We start from the raw sequence: 26699 nt of genomic DNA on the forward strand, positions 1-26699 counted from the left end.
ACTTGAGCATCTAATTTGATTAGGTGGGATTTTCTGAGACTAGATTTCCAAAAGTTGCTGAAGAGACATGGCCAGGAACTCATGCTCTCAAATGAAAACCAACCTCCTAGAATCTCAATCCCACTAGATAGAAGGAGACACAAATAAATCAGATAAGATATCAAATGAAGATCTCAATGTTTATTAATTACAATAAAAAGTAAAATCACAGAGCTTTTTTAAAACTAATGTAATCTTTTTTAAAAAAAGAAACTATTTAAACAAGAAAATGATTTTTAAAATTTCTAAGAAAGAAATTTAGTACAAGCGAAGATAACATTTTAAAGTATCATCAATGAATTTCCACACAGCCTTTCCATCACAACAATATAAATTTATACCTTCCATCTTATGCAGCAACAAAGACACAGTGATAAAGACAGCAATTGCTTCTGAAAGAAAATCAAAGAAGTCTAGAGCGGTGATTTTTTTCTAAAGGATCCCAGGGAGTTGAATAAGGCCTGCTTCTCCATGGGTTGACAACATTTGGCTGTGAAAGGAATGGCAGCGTCCTTTCTTCTGATTTTACCTTTGAAGAGAATGAAAGGAACTCACTGTAACATTCTCCCTCACAAAGAGATGCAGAATTCAAACCAAACCCCCCAAAAATGCTATAATCAAAGTAAACACTAATCCTGCTCCTATAAATGTCATTAATAGCATGTTATAGCATTCAATCGCATTTCTTTCTCTTGCTAATCTTTCCCTGAATTTTTAACAAAATCATCCTGGATTAGAATAACAATTCTGGTAGTCTGAAAATGACAAAAAGGTTGAGACTTTGGGCTAGATAGTCTTGTTAAACACACAACGTTCAATAATGAAAGAACATGGCATGTAGCACAGAGGGCTTTGCCATTCAAGCCCTCATTATCCAAATCCCTGCAGGAACAGGATTTATGCAGGGAATAAGAGGTTGTCAAAATGTGTAAAGGTGCAGTGCTTCAGTATGTAGAAAGCCAGACCATTGTCAAACTCTGCCTCTCATTAACACAAATGTCTAACCGGGTCCATTAGGTCAACCTCCGGGGTTAAGTCTTGTGCGGATGGCCACATGTTGAAATGTCTGAAAACATATCACACATAAAAAAAAAAAAAAATTAAGAGTCTAGCAAAATTGCAAAACTGGCAAAACATGTAGATTTCATGAAGTCAGTGGAAGTGATATTAGGGAGATGCTAAAATTACAGCAAAGCCACTGTTAAATGGGGATCTGAGAGAGCAGGACCAGAAGACAACTGAAGAAAGAAAATTGACAAGGATGATGATACTAGACACTTCAGAAAATAAAGATCAGCCTGTCAAAAGACAGAGAAAACTGATAAAGTGCTCAAATACTTTTGCAAAAATGACTGTATCTGTAATATTATTTCCAAAACTAATTGTGAAATAATCAGATACTATTGGAGAATTTTCCTGGAGGATTATACCCCCTACAGCAACATTTTATTCATTTTTCATTTATTCTAAATTGTAGAACACTGTTGTATTTACAATATGAAGATTCGTTTCTCCAGATAAGGTCCTAATCCATTTATAAATTTTGACCATGAAATTGTACTCCCTGTCTTAAGTAGTTCCCTCTGTATGTTATCAGCCTCCTTACTGCATCTTGCTCATAGCTGATTCCCCAAGGCTGTATTGAATGTTTCCTAACATCTCAAAGAATGACTCTCTAGCAAGCCCAAGGCCTTCTACAATCTGGAAGCCTTATCTAAATGCTCTGCTTTGATCAGTTGTCCCTGGGCTCAGTTGTCCTTGAGTCTTAGATCACTGTGAAGCCTCTGACCTTGGTCTCTTCAACCCTTATGAGGAGAGATGCTAATTTCATATGCTTTCATGCAGGAAGACTTTTCTTGTCCACAGTCCCTTACCGACAGCACACGCTTCAGGGTTGGGCCTGTTTCCTGGTCCCCACTGTGGCATCTTCTTTTGTCACTCTGGATTTCAGTGTGGCGACTTCTCCCTTGTAGGGTGCACGCTCCACGGGGGTAGGTGTGCAAGTCTGAAAGAGAACATTTCATTTCTCTTTTGTAGTTTATTTTCTTGAGTTCAAAGTTAAGTGTAGCTCCCTTTATGAATTGTGAGAGCAAAAAAAGGATCTTGTAAATTTATCACATGCCTCCCAATCCCCTTGGCCTTTCACAGAAATTCCTGGCAACCTTGAGAATCTGGATTGTCCCACTTTTTGTGGGTACTAATCTGCAACAGACAGAGGCCCAGGGACACTCACTAGGGCCTCTGCCATATCCTCATGCCCTTCTGAGTCCCACAAGTGTCTCCTACTGTCCTTTCCAACATCCGACCTTTTCTTCTAGTTCCAATCCTACTTGCCTGAGTTTGCAGTGCTTCTTTGTACCTCTCCTAATACTCAGAGCAGTCGCTTCAGGTTTAGCAATTGTGTGTGCTTTCCTCTTTCCTGACTGTCTCTGTGCACTATGAATTGTCCACAGAATCTCACCTCGTTGGTGACCGACTATGCAGCAGAACCCTCTGCTGGATTCAGCTAGAGCTGTCAGTGCTTGAGCAGAGTTTTGAAATTACACACACACACACACACACACACACAGATAACAAATTACTGTGGGTCTCATCTTGACCACCAAAACTAATACATTATAGTGATCAACAGTGTGACCTTTGAAGTGAGACAGATCTCAGTTAGAATTCTCCATTTGCCATTTACTACGTGTAGGAAACTGACAAGTTAATTAATGCCCCCAGGCCTACTTCCTCATCCATGAAATGGGGGAAATAAACCTATCTCTCAGATAGCTGAGAATTTCCAGAGTTTTCTTCATTCATTCCGCAGATATTCACTGAGCTCACACAGCCCCAGAGAGTATGCCAAACACCAAGGATCCAACACAGAACAAGGCCCGCAGCCCCTGCAGCCACAGAACTTGAAGCACAGCACCAGGTGGGCAACTGAGTGCTCAGGAAATGGGGGGACCCCTGCCCTTCCCTCACCAGGCCAAGCCTCTGCCCACTTTCTGTATCTGTCTAAATGCTTTGCTGGACTTCCGTTTTGGTTCACTATCTACTCAGTCCTCGATCCCTGTTGTCATCTTGAGGAACACAGATACCAGGAAATGAAGCGCCACCCTCCCATTTCTACCACCTCGGAGCACCACATCTGAAACCTTAAACTCACCTAATATCCCACTCTCTGGTCGCATCCTCCCTTTCAGTTCCTTGATCCCTGTTTTTTTTTTTTTTTTTTTCCTCTCCTGGCTTTACTTTCCAAGCCAGACTGCATGAATATCACTTAAACCTGGGGCTGCTGTACAATTTATCATCCAAAGTAGGACACTTCTGAACATGAAAAGGGCACTAAACATAATTAACATAAGTATAATCCAGGCCCGTCCGAGCAAACCAAGATTTATGTCCTTCTTTCAGCTCATTCCTGCCTATCACCTAGAGGGCTTGCCTTCTCTATGCTCCTCTTGGTATTCATACTCAGCAAAGCCTGTGGCATATTTCAGTTCAATCTTCAGGCTCTTCTGCAGTGAGCACCTCTGGAGCATGTGACCTAAGTGAGCAGACTTTTGTGCTGCCTACTGTGTGCTGTGTAGCCCTCCTCAGATCCCACTCCGTCTCCCTCTTCCTACACTACTTCCTTGAACCTACACTACTTGGGATTTTCAGCTGTTCATTTTTTGTCTGTCCTGGACTCCTTCTTGGGAACTGACTGCCCATGCCGGTGACTCAGGTGGGGCCGTCACACACAGGGCCTGCCCTCTTCACTCAGGGCTGGGTTTGCTCTACAGGCTGCTCCATCACCTAGAGGATACTTCCCCAGAACCCAGCTTGCAGGCTCTGGGAGCATGCACCAGCCACTCCAAGCACATCAGAATCCTTCCTGGTAGCTCCCGGTCAGGGCCATGCTTTTGCATGGGCTAGGCTGCTGCTCTCACTTTTGTGTAATTATCTGACTTCTCTTTTATTACTCAGCTCAGCTAATCATCAGTCCAGGAAACTTTGGCCCTCTGTGCCCTATGCACTATCTTGCTTACCCCAGGTTTCTGGAATAATTTGTTCACTTGTCAGTCTCCCCCAGCAGACAGAGGGCTGGTATGCTACTCTCTTTCTCCATAACAAGCACTCAATAGATATGGGTAGAAGGGATTTTGGGGGAGGAAGGTATGAAGGGGGCTTCCCATCTAAGCCTGCTTTCTTCTTTTTGTGGTTTGGCCTGGCCTGGGCTGACTCAGTTTCTGTCGTGCTCTTTGTTGTGCTGCATCATTTATCTGTTCTCCAGGCTGTACTTTTTTTTTTGAGACGGAGTCTCGCTCTGTGCCCAGGCTGGAGTGCAGTGGCCGGATCTCAGCTCACTGCAAGCTCCGCCTCCTGGGTTCACGCCATTCTCCTGCCTCAGCCTCCCGAGTAGCTGGGACTACAGGTGTACTTTTCTTTTCTTTCTTTCTTTTTTTTTTTTTCTTTTTTTGAGATAGAGTTTCACTCCGTCACCCAAGCCGGAGCACAGTGGCACAATCTCGGCTCACTGCAAACTCCACCTCCTACGTGCACACGATTCTCATATCTCAGTCTCCCAGGTAGCTGGAATTACAGGTGCACACCACCATGGGCAGCTAATTTTTGTATTTTTAGTAGAGACAGGGTTTCGCCACTTTGGCCAGGCTGGTCTTGAACTCCTGCCCTCAAGTCATCCACCTGCCTCAGTCTCCCAAAGTGCTGGGATTACAGGCGTGAGCCACTGAGCCTGGCCTGGGCTGTAATTTTTCTGTGGCCTGCTGTCTACAAACTGCTTTCTGGCTGTTCAGTCATGGAGCCAGTCACGTCTGGCTTGTCACCCTTGTCACGCTGACCATCACATGTCTCTGACCCGACTGGCCGGGTCTAACCTGCATACCATCTCTCTCTTGCCTGCCTCTGAGGCTCTGGGTGGGCCAGGTCTGCTTTCCTCTCAGAATAGCCATGGATGGGAGCCATGTCTGCGTGCATGGCCACCTCAGAAACAAGCAGCCTCCTGTCAGGAGTCTTGTGCTGCCTCACACTCCACAGTCTTTCCCTTTGATAGATAAGTTGACGGAAATCAAAGACAACTTAAGTTCTGGTCTCAAGCCTCTCAGCCCTTTTAACCCTTTAATATTTGCTTATCCTTAGAAGTGGGTTACACAAGCTCTATGATGGCTAGACTCATGCCTTCTTCATCTTTGTGCTGTCTGTCGCTCCTGGCATTGTTCTCTGGGCATGTTTTAGGACATCACTAGATGTTCACTGTGACAAAATGGAAAAGTGATGGCACTCCTTCTGCAGAATCTGACACCGTCACTGCTGTTATGCAAAAGTTCAGCTGCACATTTGTTTTCTAAGTAGACTTAACCTCCAACTCTTAGCAATCCTTGTCTTATTCCTTCTCTCTAATGACAATGGCAAACCTCTGTCTGAAGTATGAACTGCCTAGCCTGACACAGACCCCAGCATATGGCAGAACCATTGCTTAATGCATGTACTTGACACTAGCAGTCAGGGTCAAAATAAAGTGAGCCTCTTTCTCTGGCATCCTAGATGAGTATGGTGATAATAAAGACTCTATCCCTATTCTCCTGGCCAAAAGCATACCTAATTCTTAGAGGACATTTATGCAGCATAAAACACATAGAAAAACCAGGATGAAGAAACAGAGTATCCCGGATTGAACAAAGACAGCAGGTTTCTCTTCTCGCCTTCTGGGACTCCATGTTCTCCTGATGGTCTTCCTGCCTCACTGGTCAGCCTTCTCAGGCTCCACTGATGCTTGCTCTTCTCCTCCACCTCTGAAGGTTGGTGGGCCCAGAGCTCTGTTGTAAGCCCACTTTCTTCTCTAATAGAGTCTCCTTGGTGACCTTAGACTCACGGTTTTAAATCTATATGTTATGATTCCCAAATTTTATCTCCAGCTTTGATGTCTCTTGATCTCTAGACTCCTTTATCTCCAGACTCCTTTATCTCCTTTGTGCTCATTGGCTACAGCACAAAGAGGTGTAAAATTGTCTCAAACACAACTAGAACGTAAGCACCATGAACCACAGTTGAAACAAGTAGAATATAAGCTCTTTGTGATCAGACTGGCTGTCTTATTAATGCCTATATCCTCAGCATCTGGAATAGTGGCTGGTGCTCCACAAACATTTGTTAAATGAAAAGAGATTTCCTGACTATAGGACCTCTTGAAATTTTTGATGATGTTGGGCAATTGTATCACCTGAGGGTAACATCATCTAAAATTATTTGACAGCTTTCTCAAGGAATATTTCAAGAGACTCAAGTCCTGAGAACACACCATTGGAAGGCTAATCTGATTATGGTATTTTTTCCCCCCTAGTACATGCTGGTCAAGATTAGATGATCACACCTTGACAGAATTCTTTCCATCTTGATGGTATCACAATCAAATAAAATGACTTGAGGGTAAAACCATGGGTGGCTGTTGCTGTGGTTTGAATGTTTGTCCCCTCTCAAACTCATCTTAAAATTTAATTGCCATTGTAACAGTATTAAGAGGTGAGACTTTTAATAGACGGTTAGGCCATGAGGACTCTGCCTTTATGAATGGATTAATGCTGTTATCTTGGGAGTGGATTCCTTATCAAATGACAAGTTTGGCCCCTTTGGCTCTCCCCCTTCTCCTCTCTTTGCCCTTCTGCCATGTGATGCCTTCCTTGGTGGGATGACACAGTAAGAAGGCCCTCTCTAGATGCCAGCTCCTCATTCTTGGACTTCATAGCCTCCTGAAATGTGAGCTAATAAATGTCTCTTCATTATAAATTAACCAGCCACAGATATTCTGTTATAGCAGCATGCACAAAATATAAGTAATACAGAAGACATAAGTGGCACCTCGCCTAGCAGGACATTGGTGGTTTACTTTGGTAAATGAGAATTGAACTTGAGTTCTCAGTATCTGATGATACTTGTCATTGTGACAAATTAATAGAGAGATGGAAATGATAATTATATAATTTGTGGTTCTATAAATAAACATTAATTCCAATTATCATTACACTTTCATGACCACAGAAATGCTTTTTGGTTAGGTGAACAAGGAAAAACGAAGACATAAGTTGATAGTAAATTTAATCATATTGGGCTGGGCGTGGTGGCTCACACCTCTAATCCCAGCACTTGGGAAGGCTGAGACGGGCTGATCACTTCAGGTCAGGAGTTCAAGAGCAGCCTGGCCAACATGGTGAAACCCCGTCTCTACTAAAAATACAAAAATTATCCAGGTGTGGTGGCCTACGCCTGTAGTCCCAGCTACTCTGGAGGCTGAGGCAGGAAAATTTCTTGAACCCAGGAAGTGAAGACTGCAGTGAGCCGAGATCATGCCACTGCACTCTAATCTGGGCACTGAGTGAAGACTCTGTCTAAAAAAAAAGAAAAGGGAAAGTTAATCATATTGACTGCTAAGGATGGAATGTGCTGGGATGCTAGATTTTCTTTTCTTTTTTTTCTTTTTTCTTTTTTTTTTTTGAGAAAGAGCCTTACTCTGTTACTCAGGCTAGAGTACAGTGGTGCAATCTCAGCTCACTACAACCTCCACCTTCTGGGTTCAAATGATTCTCCTGCCTCAGCCTCCCAAGAAGCTGGGATTACAGATATGCACCACCACTCCCGGCTAATTTCTGCATTTTTAGTTAAAGAGGGGGATTCACTATGTTGGCCAGGCTAGTCTTGAGCTCTCGACCTCAGGTGATCCACCCACCTCAGCATCCCAAAGTGCTGGGATTACAGGCATGAGCCACCAGGCCCAGCTGGATGCTAGATTTTCTGAAAATAGCAAGATCAACAGAGAATAATCCCAAAGGTATTAATGATTGAATGCTGTTCATGGAGGCTAAGACACTAAAATATCAATAAAGACAACAGAACTTCCAAATACCAAACAGCAGATGCTGGGTCAACAGCAAACAGACCAAATAAACAGTGACTTCCTGAGAATGAAATCCACGCCTGGCCTGGTGAATTTACAGAGTGCTCGGTACACACTGAACTGAGCTACCCAGGGCTCTGTGAATCACTAGTACATGAGGAAGCCATAGGTGTGACCGGTGATCTATAACAATGAAAATTGACGTTTTGATGATGTTTACAACTTACCAAATATCTCAATTTAATCCTTAAAATATCCTGGCTGGAGTGGGAGAGGGAAAGATTTGAAGCAATAAATAAATAAATAAATAAATAAAAATGCTGTGAGCTACAAAGTTGGGCTGTCTCATTTCAGGGCTGGTTCCTCTGGTAAATTTGCCAGTCCAAGAGGAAGTGAACCCTCTGTGCAGAGGGGAGTCTGAGGGAGTGATATCCTGAGGATGGGGGAATGGGTGGCTATTTGTTTGAGTAGAGATTAAACTTTATGGTTAGGATACTGCAGTGATACAGGTTAAAGGGATTGGCTTTGGAGGTAGACAAACCTGGGTTTGAGTCCCAACACTGTCACTTAGTAACTAGGTGAGTTCACTGAGCCTCTATTTCTTAATCTATAAAATAGAAATATCACTACTTACCTCCAAGGGTTGTTGTAAGAATTAAAGTGTGCTTGGAACAGAATTGGTGGTCAATAAATATTTACTAAACGAATGTTGACTGATTAGATAAAGCATGAAAAAGAGTAGAAAAGGTCCTGTCTATAGTGATGTGCTGGTAAATATTAACAACTATCTCTACCTTCCCTTTTCCTCATCACCCTTCAAGTCCTAACTTAAAGCACCTGCCTATTTCTGTGGTGCAAATACTCCTTCCCTGGCTGATTTCAAGCTACCAAACTGACACCACTGAATGAAGAGATGGGCAGAGATGCATACATATGTCTCTTGTGTTACCTTGTATTGGTAGTAATTAATCTGAAGAAATTAGGATTATATGGAAAGTGATATGTCTTAAATTATTTTCTCTGAGCTACCACCTTGAGAAAGACATTGACAAATGGTTATTTCAGAAATGGAGAATACCCATCTCAAGGACCAAAGCAGCCATCCACTTGATTTTATCTTATCTACGAGGCAAATTATGCTTATCATTGCAAAGATACAACCCAGTTTAAAAGCTTTGGCAGCAGTATTCTGAAACCATACATTACTCCAAGCTATTCCTGTTTCTCTATAAAATGAAATGTGACCCTGATTTTCCAGAAAGTTTGGGGTTCCCTACCACTGAAAAAAAAGAGATGACTTAACAAATGTCTATACTTTCACATTTTGTTGGAACTTATAACACTCTAAACACACAAAATTCAAGAAACAAACGCATTTTAACTTAAAGAGCTATATATTTTTTGTAAACAATTAATAATATATAATTTTGCTCAGTCAGAATTCTCTTGAACATCCAAGTTGCTGTTACATTTTCCCCTCCCTCTTTTCTTTTACTTTCCTTTCCTTAAACAACTTTTATATGAAGTTGAAATATATTCTATTATGTTATATTTATCAAATAAAATTTGATGCCTCATCTTCTGATTCAATATTTTCCTTTAGGATCAGCTGTCTACATTTTAAAATAAATAAATTAGCAATTCCCCAAAGCTGTCAAATCAGATAAAAATGTCTTTTCTTTCCTTTGAAATTTCCCAAAAGATCCAGTAACAGTAATAGCTGCATGGTATGATGCTGACAAATTTTATTATTATATAATAAAATCATAGATAAGAATCAAGCTGTCACAGATAATCCCACTATTTGAAATAAGGCAGGGACAATCTGCTGGGTAAATTTAGTTAAATTTCCTTCTATGCACTTCTGAAACTATAGCCTTTGCTCCTTCTGTTTGCAGTTTATTCATTTACCAGATGCCTGCTATGTACCAAGTACTGGCAAAAAAGAATAAGATGCTGCTCTGAAGGAACTAACACTCTAGCCAGGAGACCAGCTGAGTTCAGGGACTGGCAAATGCTGATGTGACTCTGTACTGTGTGCTTTGGGAGTCCAGAATAGGAAGTGATTAATTTTCTTGGTAGGGATAACAGATAAGCAAAGAAATAGCATTGGCTATTCCTGCTTGCCCTCAATCTCTTATCCTCACTCACAAAGAAATCTGAGTATTTGAAATGAAAACCAAAGCACAGACTTTGATAACCTCACGTGAGTTTAAAAATCTAGGGTTTTTATGATTCTTTTTCTTAACCTTTGTGTTATATTTTTATCCTGTGAGTTGTTTTTGCCTAATGCCATAGGGAACCATCTCCAGACAGTTCCCAAACCTCATTTAATTGTATCCATTTTATTTAATATCTTTTCCACACCAACATTTTTTTAATAAGGCATTTCTCTGTGATTTGGGTTTCGTGACTATTTTCTTCCTTTTATTTTTTTTTTGTATCTACAGAGGTCCAGTGGTACAGTAGGAATCAAAAAGACCTTATCACAAATCCTGGCTCTTAGGTTTACTTAATGCTTAACCTAGGAAGTTGCTTAATCTTACTGAGACTCAGCTTTCTATTCTGTAAAATGGGAACAATAATACCTACCACTTGGCTTGCTGTATGGATTAAGTAAAATAATGAATATAAGCCACTTAGTACAGAGCTTGGCAGATAGTGCTCAAAACAACACATGATAACTATCATGTATTGATATTTTTAAAACAATGATGCACTAAAATGCATAAAAATTTGATATTAGAAAAAAGTACTAAGAAACTAAAATAATTCACAGAATTGATAGTGAACTCATAAAAATTGCAGTTGGCATTAATTCTTCCAAAAAAATCACAAAACAATTTGCAAAGGAGAACTGATGAAACCAATGATTTGAGGACCTCTGCTGCCTTAAAACATTTTCTCTGCAAGAAAACTAAGGCAAAGCCAAGCACTTAAATATGGTCCGTCAGGGTTCCCTGTTAGTCTAGCGCCCCTGCTGGAAGCAACTGGAACTGATGCCAAGATTGGCCCTGCCTTGGATCCACTTCAGGTGTCACATAATCTATCACCCAGTTCTATTAATTTTACTACTTTATGATATCCTAAATCTACCCTCTCTGTTCATCTCCTAGATTACTGCTATAGTCTCATGAATGCACCAGCTGCCATCAGTGCCTCCAACTTAATTTTTTCCTTGAGAGACTTTTTTCCGAAACAAATGCTGAGTAACTTACCCTTCATTACTTCATTCAACTCAATGTTTATAATTTACAGTATCTATTATTACTTAAGGATAAAGCTTTTGGAATCAGATAAGCAAGGTTTATGTCCTGGCCCTGCCATATACTTGTCTGTGTGACTTGGACAAATTTCTTAATTTCTTGAAGCTTCAGTTCTCTAACTTTTTTTTTTTTTAAGACAGAGTCTCACTCTGTCACCCAGGCTGGAGTGCAGTGGTGTGATCTTGGCTCACTGCAACCTCCACCTCCCAGGTTCAAGCTATTCTCATGCCTCAGCCTCCGAAGTAGCTGGGACTACAGAAGTGTGCCACAACGCCTGGCTAATTTTTTGTATTTTTAGTAGAGATGGGGTTTTGTTCTGTTGCCCAGACTGGTTTTGAACTACTGAGCTCAGGCAATCCATTTGCGTCGGCCTCCAAAACTGCTAGGATTACAGGTGTGAACCACCATGCCTGGCCAGTTCTTTAATTTTAAGTGAAAAAAATACCTCCCTCCCTCCCAGGGTTATTGTGGTGACAGAGACCTTAGCAGTGTGTCTTGCATTCAGTAAGCACTCACTAAATGTTAGTGCTGCTGTTATTTATCACATACATCTTCAGAAACACCTAGGATCCTAGGATTCTTACAGTTACCACCTACTTGTCACCCATTAGTGGTAACATTTATAAACTAACTCCCCCGAAATATTAACTGTAACCTTAAACCATCTATTTTGACTGAGCATATAAATACAGCATAAAAAGAGCTATAGCATTTCTGATAATTTAAAGCACGTGAGAACATTTGTTTACCTAATAAAAGCCTTAGGAAGTGTTTAAAAATGGATAAATCTTGCATAATGGACTCTGAGAATCCACAAGTAAAAATTTTTCATAAGACATTAGAGGAGAAACCAAAGAGTCTACAAGATCCAAATGAACTGAATCAAAAAAACAGCCAGAGAGCTCTGGAAAAGGAGAGGTCCATTTGAAAAATAGAAAGAAGAGGGAGAAGCCTTAGAACTAGTCCAAGGGTGGCAAACACTACCATCTACATGGCCAGGCAAGTAATGTGTGAAGCCTTCTGGGTGAAACCAAGAAATACCTCCTAGCTAGGGGCCTGCCATCTAGCTCTGGCCCATTGGACCCATGTGGAATTGAGGACACAGGTTTGCTTCCCCTGGCCCCCAAATCCAGAAATCTAGATTTTTAAAATCTAAAATTCTCAAATATTTTAGTGTATTTGGCATAGTAAAAATCTAAAATTATTTCAAACTCTGTGTGAACTAAACACAACTTGTGTGAAAGCCCAAATATCTCTTTTATAATAACAGGGGTCTTTGATATAGATTTGTTCATCAAAACGGGAAAGCAAAGAGACAAAAATGACATTTATTGACCTCCTACCAACCTGTTGCCCAGGCTGGAGTGCACTGGTGTGGCTGGCTAATTATTTTTTATTTTTAAACTTTTTGTAGAGATGGGGTCTCACTCTGTTGCCCAGGCTGTTCTCAAACTCCTGGCCTCAAGTGATTCTCCCACCTTTGCCTCCCAGAGGGCTGGGATTACAGGTGTGGTGAGCTACTGCTTTGGGCCATGCCTTTCATTTAAAAAACCCATTTGAGTGTCACAATTTGTTAGGAAGGAAACATTGTTGTAATTTTCCAGATGAGGGAATTGAGCCCAAGGAGGATCAAGAAACTTGCTCAAGTCCACACAGCTAGGAAATGGTGGCAAGGGCAAGACAGAATTTGTATTTCGGTCTTCTCCAGCCCAAAACTCCACCATTGCACTGGTGGTCATAAAAACGAGCCTTGCAGATCGATCTTCAACTGGGAGCACATTTTTTCAAGGGGCTGGGGCTGAGCTCTGAACTCCATTACACTTACGCACAGAGGTCACACCTCCCACAGTGGCTCTCAACCAATGACTGGGCCTGACCTGTAGCTGGGAGATCTGAGACATGGCTCTAGGACTCCCTGAAGGCCTTTCTCAGCCTCCCCTAGACTGTAGGGTGTTCCAGGATGATCCTACCCATTTTCTCTCTTTCTTTTCTTCACTGGTTTCAGACTTAACTTGAAATCTGAGGGCTCTCCCAATCTTTTCCAGCCACCTCCTAGTTTCTTTCACAGGTGTTTCCCCCAATAAAACTCATACACCTTTATCCATCTGGGTGTCTGCCTCTTGGAGGACCCTGACTAACACAATTGCCAAAAGCCCCCACCAGATTCTCCCACAATCTGGAAATCCCAAACTGACCTATCAGTCTGCAAGGGGAAATGCATCCATCCAATAATGATCCTTTCTCTAAAACATGGCATCTCTAATCTCTCATATCAATCCTGACACCCCAGGAACACCTTAAACCAAGTGTAGTGTCAACACCACCACTACCAACCAGATATCCAGGAGCAGGAGACAGTCTGACCTGTAGCAGTATCCTACTGTGGCACACTCACCTGGTCTCGCTGCTTTATTCGTTTGTAAATATATTCAGCAAATGGTTTTCGAGGAATAAACTTCCCATCTCCTGCCGTGACACTGAACACTCCGGCTTCATACACCACTTTGCCTCTTGAAATAGTCACAAGGGGCACCCCGTGGCAAACCATGCCCTCGAAAATATTGAAGTTAACAGCCTGATGATGAGTTTTTGCTGAGATAGTCCTATATTTGTGAAAACAACAAACAAGTTCCCCATCATCACCAGCTCACTTGATAAATATACAATACTAATAGAAGAATGACTTAGAAGAAAATTTAGCAACTCTATTAAGTCATAGCTTCATCACTGTAACAAGTGACTTTAAGAATAGAACATAACATTAACATTTCATTACAAAGTAATTCCATTTTTCTGAGAGAAAAACCCAAGAGATCACTCTTTAAGGTGATTAATGAGGGTAGAGTGGGTGGAAGGAGGGCATTGTCTTTTATGTTCAGATTTTAAAATTATTTTTATTTATATGTTAACATTTTTTTGTTTTTAAATTATAAAATATTTTTAAACACAGATGACTGATGAACACACTGACCCTACACCCAGCTCTGTGGAATTTTAACTTTTTGTAGATACAATGGAGGCTTCTTCAAAACCCCTTCCCAAATCCCATGCCTGCTCCTGCCTTCCCAAAGGAAATAGCTATTTGATAGTTATCAAATTGGATTTGGTAGTTATCAAGGAAAAGTATATATGTAATTTCTTTCATTGTCTGTAGCAAAACTAGAAATTTGAAGATAACAGAAATAACCAAATATGTTGGAATATAATCTCTTAGCATATTCTATGTCATACATGTGTCATCATTCTCTGTAGTTTAATAATATTTTTCAATCTTACACAAAATGATTGATGACTTCCAGGCTAGGTATTTGAAAATGCTACATGCCTCCTTTCCTTAAATCTCATTAAATGGAAAAGAAAATAATCTGGCAGCAGTGAATTATATGAGCATAATCTGAGTCCTTTTTTTCTTTAACATTTTTTATTTCCATAGTTTTTGGGGAACAGGTGGTATTTGGTTACATGAGTAAGTTCTTTAGTGATGATTTGTGAGATTTTGGTGCACCCATCACCCGAGCAGTGTACACTGAACCCAGTGTGTAGTCTTTTATCCCTCACCCCTTCCCATCCTTTCCCCCTGAGTCCCCAAAGTCCATGGTGCCATTCTTATGCCTTCGCATCCTCATAGCTTTGCTCCCACTTACGAATGAGAACATATGATGTTTGGTTTTCCATTCCTGAGTTACTTCACTTAGAATAATAGCATATTCTGAATTCTGGTAGAAGGTTCCACAATCCCTCTCAGGAATGGATTAAAGAGATAAATTTTGCTAAAATCCTCAAGGCTGAGTGCGTCTAAGGAGGAGCAGCTCAAAGTTCCCCCAGCCTTATCTGGAAGGGCTGAGGAGGAAGCCCCAGCTGCTGTGTGCTGCAGTCCTAGAAATGAACAAGATAACACTGCCTGGTCCTTGGTCCAACTGCTTACTTAGTTTCCAATCCCAACATGCCCAGACAGAATTCTTGACTTTTAATGCTGACCACAACCCACCTGCTCAAGTCTGCTCTTCCCTTGAGTTCTCATCTCAGTAAATGACATCACCATTTATCTTTCCTCACCCCTCAAGCCAGCAGCAAGCTACTTTGTTCTACCTCCTCCCAAAATAAGACCCCTCTCCTCCTCTCCCCCTCTCCATGGCTCCCACTGGAGTCTACACCATCATCTCTCACCTGGACAACCCCAACACCTCTTACTGGCTTCTTTGTTTCAACTCTTACCCCCCTGCATTCCTTACCACTCTCCACAAAGCTGCTCAAATTATCTTTTAAAAATGAAGATCAGATCATGTCACTTTCCTGCTTGAAACCGTCAGTGGCTCCAGGCTGCTACCTAAGAGCCAAATAGCTGTAAAAAAGCACGGTGATGATAATAATAAAAAAGAATCTGCTCCCAGTGAGAAACAGCTGCCATGGAAAAGAGAAAGAGGAGCATCCAGTATGTCATGGAGATGGTTTATAACAACTTATTTCATCTTTAGAACACCTCTCCAAGGTAGAGAGTATTTTCCACATTTTATAGGAAAAATAAATTGAGATTTAGAAAGGTTATATCATTTGCCAAAGGACATATGACTAGTTTGATGAAACTGGGATTTTTTTTTATTTTAATTTTAATTTTTTGAGATAGGGTCTTGCTCTCGTTGCCCAGGCTGGAAGTACAGTGGTTTGACCATCATAGCTCACTTAATCTCTACCTCCTCAGTTCAAGCGATCCTCCTACCTCAGCCTCCCAAGTAGCTGGCACTACAGGCATGTGCCACCACACCTGGCTAATTTTTATATTGTTTTTGGTAGAGACAGGGTTAAGCCATGTTACCCAGGATGGTCTCGAACTCCAAGGCTCAAGCAATCCACCCAACTTGGCTTTCCAAAGTGCTGGGATTATAAGCATGAGTCACTGCACCTGGCCTGGAAACTTGGATCGTTTTATATCTTTAAAATTTACAATAAAAATGACCTTTTGGTGTACATTTCTATGAATGTTTACACATACATAGATTTGTGTTGCCATCACAACAATTAAGACACAGAACAGTGCTACCACTACCCCAGACTCACACTACCCCTTTGTAGTCACACCCTCCCCCAATCCCTAACACCTGGCAACCACTGATCTAGTCTTCATTACTATAGTTTTCTCTTTTCAAGACTGTCATATAAGTAGAACCATAGAGTATGTAATCTTTCAAGACTGACTTCTTTAAGTCCACATCAATCCTTTGAGATTCATCCAATTTGTTGTGTGTATGAATAGCTCCTTGTTTGTTGCTGCATAGTATTCCACTGTATGGACATACCACAGTGTGCTATACATTCACCTACTGAAGGTCATCTGAGTTGTTTCTAAATAGTTTTTTTGATGAATATGAATAGAGCTGTTATAAACATTCAGGTACCTGTTTTGCATGAATATTTCTCTAATGTAAATACCCAGGAGTGAAATTGCTGGGTCATATTTTAAGTGTATGCTGCAGCAAACAAAAGAGCTTTCAGTGACCTTAGGAACCAACTTACTGATATAAAGAAATGTCAAATAATCACCAAGAAGTAGGAGGCAGGTACAAATACAACAATAATTTCAAACATTAAGAAGGATGGAGGGGTATTAATCCAGTGGTAAATAACATCACTAAAACAGGAAACTGAAGAAAATATTTAAAGGAATACTAAGTATAGAATGAGTTATGAGTTATGATGAATTATGGTGATGAAAGATACAAACTCCAAGAAAATAAAGCTAGGAAACAATATAGAGAGGTTTCAGACTTTCAGGGTGAAAAGACTTTTTATGACCATTACAATCTGTCAAATATTTCCATAGCCTGGGTAGCTGCATTCCTAAGCATCACAGTTATATTGATGGGAGGGACTCTTGGGATTGTATTACAGCATACTATATAAAGAAGATTTTTGGACTGATGCATTAGTAAGGCTGCTATATGAAGAAAGTAAAATGAATTAAAAATTTGTGCTGAAATGGTTATTTAAAGTACATGAATGGGAGGAAAAAAGAAATTCTTAAGAGTTACTGAGGTTCTTAGGGAAAACATCTAACAGAAGAAATAATCTTTATACACAAAGATTGTCATTACAATGTTGCCTAAACTATTTAAAAACTGAAGCATAACTATTTTCCAAAGTCAGTTCTATAGAATATTAGGCATTTATGAAAGACTAGAATTTAAAATACTCTCAGAAGCAAAAACCCTGACAATTATGTAATATTAATGGAAAAACTGGCGACAGAGAATATGTACATTATGTCTACCAGAAAAATATATATGCATGTGGGCAAATACAGGAGGGAATATACAAAGTAGCTTTTTCTGTGGGCTAAGAAAAGGAAGATGGTGGATTCCAAGTATCTTAAGCGTTCTTGTTATACTGTTTCCTGGACGTAAGTTGTGATCTTAAAATGAGGTTGACACAGCAAAATATCAAATCGAATTTCTTTGCCTTGAAGGTCATTACCTTGACTTTCTCAGCCTTGGGGTTAGCAAGAGAAAGAGGACAATTAGACAACATCTAAGAGATTCTTTATAATAAGTCATTATGTAAATGAAGTCAAATTAACACAAAATGTAAATTTGAGGCATTATCACCAGCAGCAAAAGGAATGTGCTTCCACTTTCACATTGGAAGGTGTCTGACAGGGTGTCATTTGGCACCCAACTTTTTCTTTCCAGCTTAAGCTGTAATTCTCCAATCTTAGGAGCTTTCCCACTTCTGAATCTTTGCACATGAGGTTATCTTTTCCCTAAATGCCCTCCTCACTTCTGCCCTTCTCCCTTCCCTAAAACTCCACCCAAGAATCCTGGTCCCTAGAAGCTGACCCTGATGACACAGGGTGAAACTGAACATTTTCCTCTGACGTTTAGCATTATCTGAAAGTATCACAATGATCTCTTGACAAGGCTCTTTTTTCCTACTTGGTGCACACTTTAAGAAAGAGACTAGGTTGGTTTAGCTTCAGCACATACTACGTGCTTTATAAATGTTTATGTGATGATCAAATAAAAAGATTGCATGATTGTCTTCCTGCTTAGTCAGGTCAGTTTAAATTCCTGCCTCCACTGTCCTCTGGGACATGACTGTGTTTTGGGAACAGAACACTGAAGTAAATGAGAGGTAAACATCCAGTCCATTTCTGTTGGGTTTTCTAGCATGCTGTCCAGGTTAATTAGTAATGAATAAATAAGTAAAATTGTTATAACTATCATTCTTAGTGGCATCTTAGCTTATATGAAATACTTGTTCACTAATACCTACAAATACTTGGCGATTCTAATATTACCAACTGTAGTAAGCCCACAGCTCAGTATTATTACTACATTTCCAAGATGATAATGCTGAAATAGAGCTGTTTCAGAACTCGCCCAAGGTTCACGTAGTTTAATATTGAATGAACTTGTGAGAGGCAGAAACCACTTTCAACTTTTGAGAATACTGTTATGTTTGTAACCCTGCCATAAGAAAGTTTTAAAACTTGTGGTACAATTTCAATATTTAAATTCTAGACAGTTTTAAACATAAAAATACAAAACAATATCATCACGTGATTTATCAGATTACTACCAAACGGTATTTAAAATCTATGCATTTGTTGTGCAGTTTGGGAGATGTGGTCCATTATTGGAACAAATGCAAGTTCAGAGTCACACATCTTTGTAAGGACATCTGTCATTCCTTTGAACACACTTCCTCTGGGAATTCTCCCCATGGCAGAAGCCAAAAACATGTCTTCCCAGCCTTCTTTGCAGCTGGGGCCCAGGCATGTGACCTGGGCTCCTTCAAAATGATGCCCTAGCACCAGACTTTGCCTGGCAAGTTGGTGACACAGGACGCAGCTACCACAGGAATCCATGTGGAGGACAGAGATGGGTCAATCCTGGGTTTAGGGCCAGCTGTGACAGAGATTCTAGCAGTAGGATCTGAGCTCCACCACAGTGAGGTGACCTACAGTATCTGTGCCTAGGAGCAGGATCAGAGTTCTATGATGCCCTGTGGGATGCCTGGGGCATCAGTCCTGGCTGTTCCGCCTCTCAGCTTGCTCCTCCAGCCCTCCTGGAGAGTCTATGAGCCACCCAGTATCCTTTGATACATTCCCTTTTTGTTTAACTATTTAGAGTGGACTTCTCTTGATTGCAGCTAAGAACCCTGCCTGACACAGCTTTGTCTTTCAATTCTTGCAATGTACCTATGGGACTTTTAGAAAAATCTGCTTTTGTGATCATTTGAAAAGCACAAATCTGAGGCCTTTCTTGAATGTAAAGGCTGAGCCCAACTGACCTCCAGGCATTGTCTGTAAGAGAGGCCCTGGACAGAGGTGAGTGTTTAGCACAGTATCTTAACACCCTTCTAGGGCCATTGTCATATAGCACATGGGAACAGACCCATCCTTTCAAAACTCACCCTGTGCCTTTCTTTCACTGTAATGAAACATCCCCCAGGTTCTTGTAATTTGCCCAAAGTGGCTTCTCCTGAAGCAGCTGAGGTCCAGGTGTGAAGGTCAAAGTCAGACTCACATGACCTCCCCTGCAGAGCTGGTGGGCCTCATGTCATCCGATGAGCAGGCAGTGCTTTGAAGGCTGGGAGACAATCTTGGAAGAAAGCAAGAAAACAGGCCGGGCATGGTGGCTCACGCCTGTAATCCCAGCACTTTGGGAGGCCGAGGCGGGCAGATCACTTGAGTCAGGAGTTTGAGACCAGCCTGGCCAACATGGTGAAACCCTGTCTCTACTAAAAATACAAAAGTTAGCGGGGCAGGGTGGTACGTGGCTGTAATCCCAGCTGCTCAGGAGGCTGAAGCAGGAGAATCAGTTGAACCCGGGAGATGGAGGTTGCAGTGAGCCAAGATGGCACCACTGAACTCCAGCCCGGGCAACAGAATGAGATTCCATCTCAAAAAAAAAAAAAAAAAAAAAAAGCAAGAAAACCCACATCCAGGCTCTGACTAATAGATTCAGCCAATGGACTAATACACTATTGTCATTGGGGTGCAGTGACACTGTGAGATATTTGGAGCAGGCATCATGTATCTTCTGCAGTGTATCTAAGTTTTTAAGTGGGCCCCACACACTATCCCATCCTGAGACATGCAGAAGAACAAGAACTGTGGTTTGGCCCCTTGACGTCCATTCTCCCATCTTCTGGTGTCAGCACCCCAATTTTTCTTTAAGAAACTACTTTCCTGCTTTGGAGATAATCTGACAAGATCCTTAGGCATGGTTGTCTGCTTTTCCCTAACCAAGAGGTGGGCAATTGCATTCTCTTTCCCAGTAATTTAGAATATTTTGCAGGGTGACAAAAATAAGTAAAAGCGGTTGGAGGGTACACCCCTGCGCTCAGACCAATTCCTTCTGCAAGCTGCCTGGGGCCGCCCTGGGCTCCAACCATTCCAAGCCAGAGCAGGGGCTGTCCCTTCCACCTGTGAGCTCCCCATGGCCTTCCCACAGAGTATGTTTTCACTGAAGTGAGCACAGGTTAGTTACCAGGGTTTGCAACCAAAGTCCCTGGCTGATAGACAGCTTGTTCTCTGGAGAATAATTCCCTTAATGAAGAACCCATGGATGTTTCTGAGGCAGAGTTCAAAAGGCCTGTGACTCAAAAAGAACCAAGAAGATATTTTCAACTAAACTTTCTGCAGAACAGATGCAGATGTGGGGCGATGTTCTCACTCCATTTGTAGGCAAAAGCAAAGAGCTGCAAGATTCATTACTAAACAGTTTTCAAATTTACCAAATGCAAAGCAGCTCAAGAGAGTGGCAATTGTGAGAAATACATTCGCTCTAATGATTGATTGGACAGCTAGGATTTTGGCCTGCTCTGGCAGCAACAGGAAGGATACAGAATGATGAAAGGCTGACCATCTAGGGAGTAAGGCTGAGTTCCTGGCCGCTGACTCTTCATTAGCAGATTCACGGAAAGGGTGCTCTCCAGGGTCACTCTGCCCCTAGGCAAAAGCTACTCTTTGTTAAGCTCACTTTAAGCCTGTATGAAAGAGGCACGTCTCGCTGCAGAGGGGTGTCAAGGCTGTCTTACTGAGTCCCAATTATACACATCTCCAAGGCAGAAGCAGATACGGAAGCAGAAGCCCTGAAAACATTAAGCTATTTTCCAACTTAGCCAATAACTTTGATGCCACTCACATCACAGCTGCAGAAAAACATTCTGTCCCTTTGCGAATAGCTTTCCGTCAAAGAGCCGCGTGCTCTTACAGATGAGAAAATCACTGAAGCAGAGCCTGCAGAAGACAGCAACACCACCCGTGTGCATTCAGGGGAACATTGTGGAGAGAAGAGAATTTATTAGAGTAATGTGGGTCTCCCCAACCCCAGAGAAATGACTTGTTTTAGGTATTCTGTTCTATTCTGTCCCACTCAGGCATTTTGGCCTTGCAACAGATAGATTCTTACCAGGTTGCCGTGAGAAACAAAAAAAGTTAATAGAATCATGTCAGGATTATTAGTGGCATCTTTAAAAACATACCTCATCTCTCGACATTGTATTGTGTGATGCCTTATATATTCAATGTGAAACAATAATTATCATGACATCTTTCTATGAGGTAGGTAGGTATTATTATTATTATTATTATTATTATTATTATTCCCATGGGCTAGATAAGGATGATGAGGCACAGAAAGATTAATAACATTCACCCCATGTTACACAGCTAGTAAGTTCATGTAGCTGAGATATGAATATGATGTATGATACAAGCCTGGGCCTTTGGCTTCAGAGGTTGTGCTCTTAACCACTAGACAATACTGCCCCTTGAAAGCTTTATGGGAAGCTACCTGGAAAGCATGTAGTTGATGAAAACATTCTTAATCCACCAGAAAATAAATAGGAAGCAGCTTGTTTCATACTCCATGATGTTTCTTGGTCTGTTTTCTGTTTAGCAGTAAAGGATTTAGGATGCTATTAAGAACTCCTTAAGCCAAAATTGACCAGTCATTCTTGATGTAATCACCATAGAAGATTTTTTTTAAAACGTGTGTTCTGTCTATTTCAAACTACCTCTTCTGTCAATTTCTTAGATGTGACAAGTTATATAAATGGGGAGCAAAGCAGCCACATCTCTGGAAATGCTAAATGGTGCTGCTTCAAGTACATTGTCATTATTAAGCAAAGTTGCCACTCACTGCACCCATCAATCTTCCAGCCTCTATTTAGACTTCTATACCCGCCTCCTGTAGAAGAGAAAATGGGAATTGTCTCAGCCACATTATTAAATCTAAATTGGACAATAACTTGGAACTCTACCGGTGCTCAGTAGATGACAAAATACTTAATGCAGGTTTATAAAAATACTCCCCAAATATTGACTTAAAGGAATAAAGTTCATTCTCGTATTTTGTCCTTGGAGGTATGTAATATAGGTCATGGATGGTGATGTAGATCATGGTGAGATAAATTGGATTTAGACATGAGCAAGCTGACCTTGTATGTAGATACCATGTCCTTCACCTCCTATGCCTCACATAGTACTGAGCAAACAGAGGCATTTTATATATGTATTTGTTTATCTGCAAATAAGCTATTAGCAAATTTCTGGATTTCTACTTAGCATAAATATTCCATGTTCTATATGGTAGCTTTCAGAAAGTGGGAAACTAAAAATAATTTAGTGTCTTTAAGGAACAGGAACTGAATGTGAATCAGTCAACCTAGCATGATACTAGGATGTATGTCTTACGAATATTAAACAGATAAGTACTTATAGGTAAGGTATGATTATTAGCTTTTGGAAAGCCAGGCTATTGGCCTGACATACTGGTGAGAGTTAGAAATAACTTTCTGGGGTCACGTGTGGACTTGGTCTTATAATTTTATTGTCATCCTTCCCAGGAAGCTGTCTTGCCTTTGGCAAGTTGACATTGCTTGACAGACTACGGGGACAACTTGAGCAGGAAAAGATGTCAGTTTCCTATATGGAAATACACTGGGTAAAACTCACCTAACATCCTTCCTGAAAGTACAAAATAGGCCAGGGACTTATTGGTATGTTCTGCTTTAGCTCCATATTTTAGGTAGAAAAAGGAATTGAGAAACAGGACTAGCTGGATTTCCTAGGCCGACTAAGAATCCCTACAGGCGCCTAGCTGGGAAGGTGACTGCATCCACCTTTAAACAAGGGGCTTGCAACTTAGCTCACACCTGACCAATCAGGTAGTAAAGAGAGCTCACTAAAATGCAAATTAGGCAAAAACAGGAGGTAAAGAAATAGCCAATCATCCATCGCCTGAGAGCACAGTGGGAGGGACAATGATCCCGATATAAACCCAGGCATTCAAGCCAGCAATGGCTACCCTCTTTGGGTCCCAACCCTTTGTATGGGAGCTCTGTTTTCACTGTATTCACCTTGCAACTGCGCTCTCTTCTGGTCCGTGTTTGTCACCACTGGAGCTGAGCTTTCGCTCCCCGCCCACCACTGCTGTTTGCCACAGTCACAGACATGCTGCTGACCTCCATCCCTCCAGATCTGACAAGGTGTCTGCTGTGTTCCTGATCCAGTGAGGTGCCCATTGCCGCTCCCGATGGGACTAAAGGCTTGCCATTGTTCCTGCATGGCTAAGCGCCTGGGTTGGTCCTAATAGAGCTGAACACTAGTCACTGGGTTCCACGGTTCTCTTCCGTGACCCACGGCTTCTAATAGAGCTACAACACTCACTGCATGGCCCAAGATTCCATTCCTTGGAATCTGTGAGGCCAAGAACCTCAGGTCAGAGAACACGAGGCTTGCCACCATCTTGGAAGCGGCCTACCGCCATTTTGCAAGCGGCCCACCGCCATTTTGCGAGTGGCCCACCACCATCTTGGGAGCTCTGGGAGCAAGTCCCCGTCCTAACCTCCCCCAACAGAATGACTAGACTGTGAAGGGATGACAGGAAGGAGGCCTGTCAATTTAAGGGATGGAAAAGAGTAGCTGGATAACAGAAATATCTGGGGGACTTATAAACTTTACTCTTTTTTTGAAAGGAAGAAGATGACCTATTTTCCCTCCATCCCTACTGAGGGAAATGAAAAGAGTTAGTAAGCATAAATGCTGACAGATGAAATGTAGTTTGACACTGGAAAATAACTTCCTGACAACCAGGGAGTGAGGTATGTTAGTAAAAAAGAGAAGGAAAGTCTATGGTCAAGCCAGACAACGATGAAACCCAGAATGCTTGTGTGAAATCCACAAAAATGGGCTGCACCACTCTTTAAAGGTCAGGAGAACTTCAAGTTCTGCAATCCTAAGAATCAAGACCTGGCCTCCAGCTTTCCTGAGAAGGTAACAAAGCAAACAAACATAAATGCCCTTGATTCTATTCCCACGTCACAGCTGAAGGGACACTCAGAAACTCCAAAGCCATCACAAACATGTTCTTATAATAGGCATAACAAGTATTTATGGCCTCTTTGCTCTGAGTTAGGCATTAAAAGCATTATCTTTAATCCTCACGATAAACATACGATATCAATATTATTATTATTATCCCTATTTTGTGGATGAGAACACTAAGGCTGAATAAGGTTGCCTAAGACACAGTTGGCACATGGGAAAACTAGATCTTGAACTCAGATTTGTGTAGTAAAAAGGGTTCCCAGCTTATTTGAACCTCAGTGCAGGGTCTGTAAGCTCTTTTGGAAGTGACCTGAGGCAGTCAGTAATCATGCAACGCTCACTGTACTAGTACCAAGCTTATATATTTCTGCCAAGGCTAGGAAGTTTTACCTAATGCTCACTGCTCAAAACCACCCGTTGGTTTTGAATTGATGAAGTCACTTAAGATCTAAGTGTTTAAGTGGAATTTGTTTAGAATCTTCTAAACTTAAATGAGTAAACAAAATAAGAGTTGTGAATAACAAAGTAACTTCCTGCTTCACTGTCTGAAGACTGTGCTGTGGAAAAATAAGGCAAAAAGCCTTCCAGGTATCAAAGGCTCCTTGGTGTGAACTGGAAATCAGGATGCCCATCTGAAGAGATGACCTTGGATATTCAATGAGAGGAGTCTGAAATCTTCAAATCTCTAAACCAGAGGTTGGCAAACCATGGCCCACAGGCCAAATCTGGCTCACAGCCTGCATTGTAAATAAAGTTTTATTGAAACACAGTCACATTCATTTACATATTCATTACATAATATTTGTTGCTGCTTTTGCACTACAACAGCAGAGTTGAGTACTAGCAACACAGTCCATATGGCCCACAAAGCCAAAAAAAAAAAAAAAGTACTATGTGACTCTTTACAAAAAGTTTGCTTTTCCCCTGCTCTGAATGTCTCCAGTGGCAAAAACAAACAAACAAAAAGCAACAATAACAACACAAGGTTCCTGAAGAGTAATTGGAAGACCTAAAATTTGGTGTGACAGAGCCACAAATAAGAAAAAAAAATGACAGTCAAAGACCTAAAGGGAGTGAGAACAAAAGGGATGGGGGAAAAAAAAAGTAACCACTAAAAGTTACAGTGGCAGAGGGACACCAATGACTGTCCCCACAGCGTCAGGTGTGGCCACTATCCATGAAGCATCTGTGTATTCCAAGTACTTTCAGGTACATTGCCTCACTGAATCTCTCAACAATCCACATTTGTATTTCCGTTTAACAGATGAGAAAACAGAGACTCAGAGAGCTTGAGTAAGTTGTCCTGACTCAGCAGGGCCAGAAATCAAACTTAGTGGGCTGACACTGACCCCACTCCATTCTCCTGCCCCAATACTCCAGCCATCAGTGTTCATCCCCTGCTCAAAGGACGAAAGCACTATACTCTTCACTCATTCAAACAATTACCTGACACTGGAATTTTAACAGTAATTATCTACTTTCCATCTGAGAACTTGGTGACAGCTAATCATCTCTTCCAGCGGTGGTGCATGCTAGCGTTTCACTGACACTCCTGAAATAGAGCATCTTGGAGGCTGTCAGAGCTAGAAGCTCAGCCTCAGGGTCCCAATTAGCAACTAAGTTGTATGGTTCCAGCTTTGGCCAATCTAAAAGGTGTCTGCTTCCTGGAAGCACAGTCAGCTGGCACTTATGTAGTCACTGTAACATCACCTCTGTCGGCCTGGAACAGGCACAAGGCTAATCCAAGGTGGTGATGCTGAAAAGCTGCAGAACTGCAGACCTTGAAACTGACTCAGCTTCACCAGGGAGCACGCCTGAGGGCATCCGTGCTGGAGGGGGTGGAGGGGAGCAGCGCCCAGGAGGGCACGATGAGCTGCCCGCCACAGCCAGATGCTCCAGGATTCGCTGACTTGCTCGGCCAAGTTCGTGGGTGCTGAAAACTCTGGGCGCTGTTGCAAAGAATTCACATGTATCAACTCTCAGCCTTTGATATGGGCATTATGATCATTCCCCTTTGACAAACAAGGAAATTGAAGCAAACCAAGGTGAAGTAACTCCCCCTGGGCTACACCGTCAATAAGTGGAGGGACAGATTACCAACCCGGGCAGTTGGGCTCCAGAGACCAAATACGAACCCCTGTGCTGTAAGTGCCCCTTCCTTGCCTGCCCTTCTAAGAGGCTA

General features: G+C 41.6%; 1 protein-coding gene across 1 annotated transcript in view; it reads right to left on the reverse strand.

Moving 5' to 3' along the window:
• Nucleotides 1–355: 355 nt before the first annotated feature.
• Nucleotides 356–26699, reverse strand: part of DPYS (dihydropyrimidinase) — an 87037-nt gene continuing 60693 nt past the window's right edge. The window contains exons 8-10 of the mRNA XM_023223351.1: nucleotides 13580–13787; nucleotides 1914–2044; nucleotides 356–568 (exon numbers count right to left, since the gene is read on the reverse strand). Coding sequence (XP_023079119.1) covers nucleotides 1928–2044; nucleotides 13580–13787 — 325 coding nt within the window. The 3' untranslated portion in view covers nucleotides 356–568; nucleotides 1914–1927. The remainder of the gene's footprint in view (nucleotides 569–1913; nucleotides 2045–13579; nucleotides 13788–26699) is intronic.

The sequence above is a fragment of the Piliocolobus tephrosceles genome, chromosome 7 (assembly GCF_002776525.5).
Source record: "Piliocolobus tephrosceles isolate RC106 chromosome 7, ASM277652v3, whole genome shotgun sequence".
Lineage (NCBI taxonomy): Eukaryota > Metazoa > Chordata > Mammalia > Primates > Cercopithecidae > Piliocolobus > Piliocolobus tephrosceles.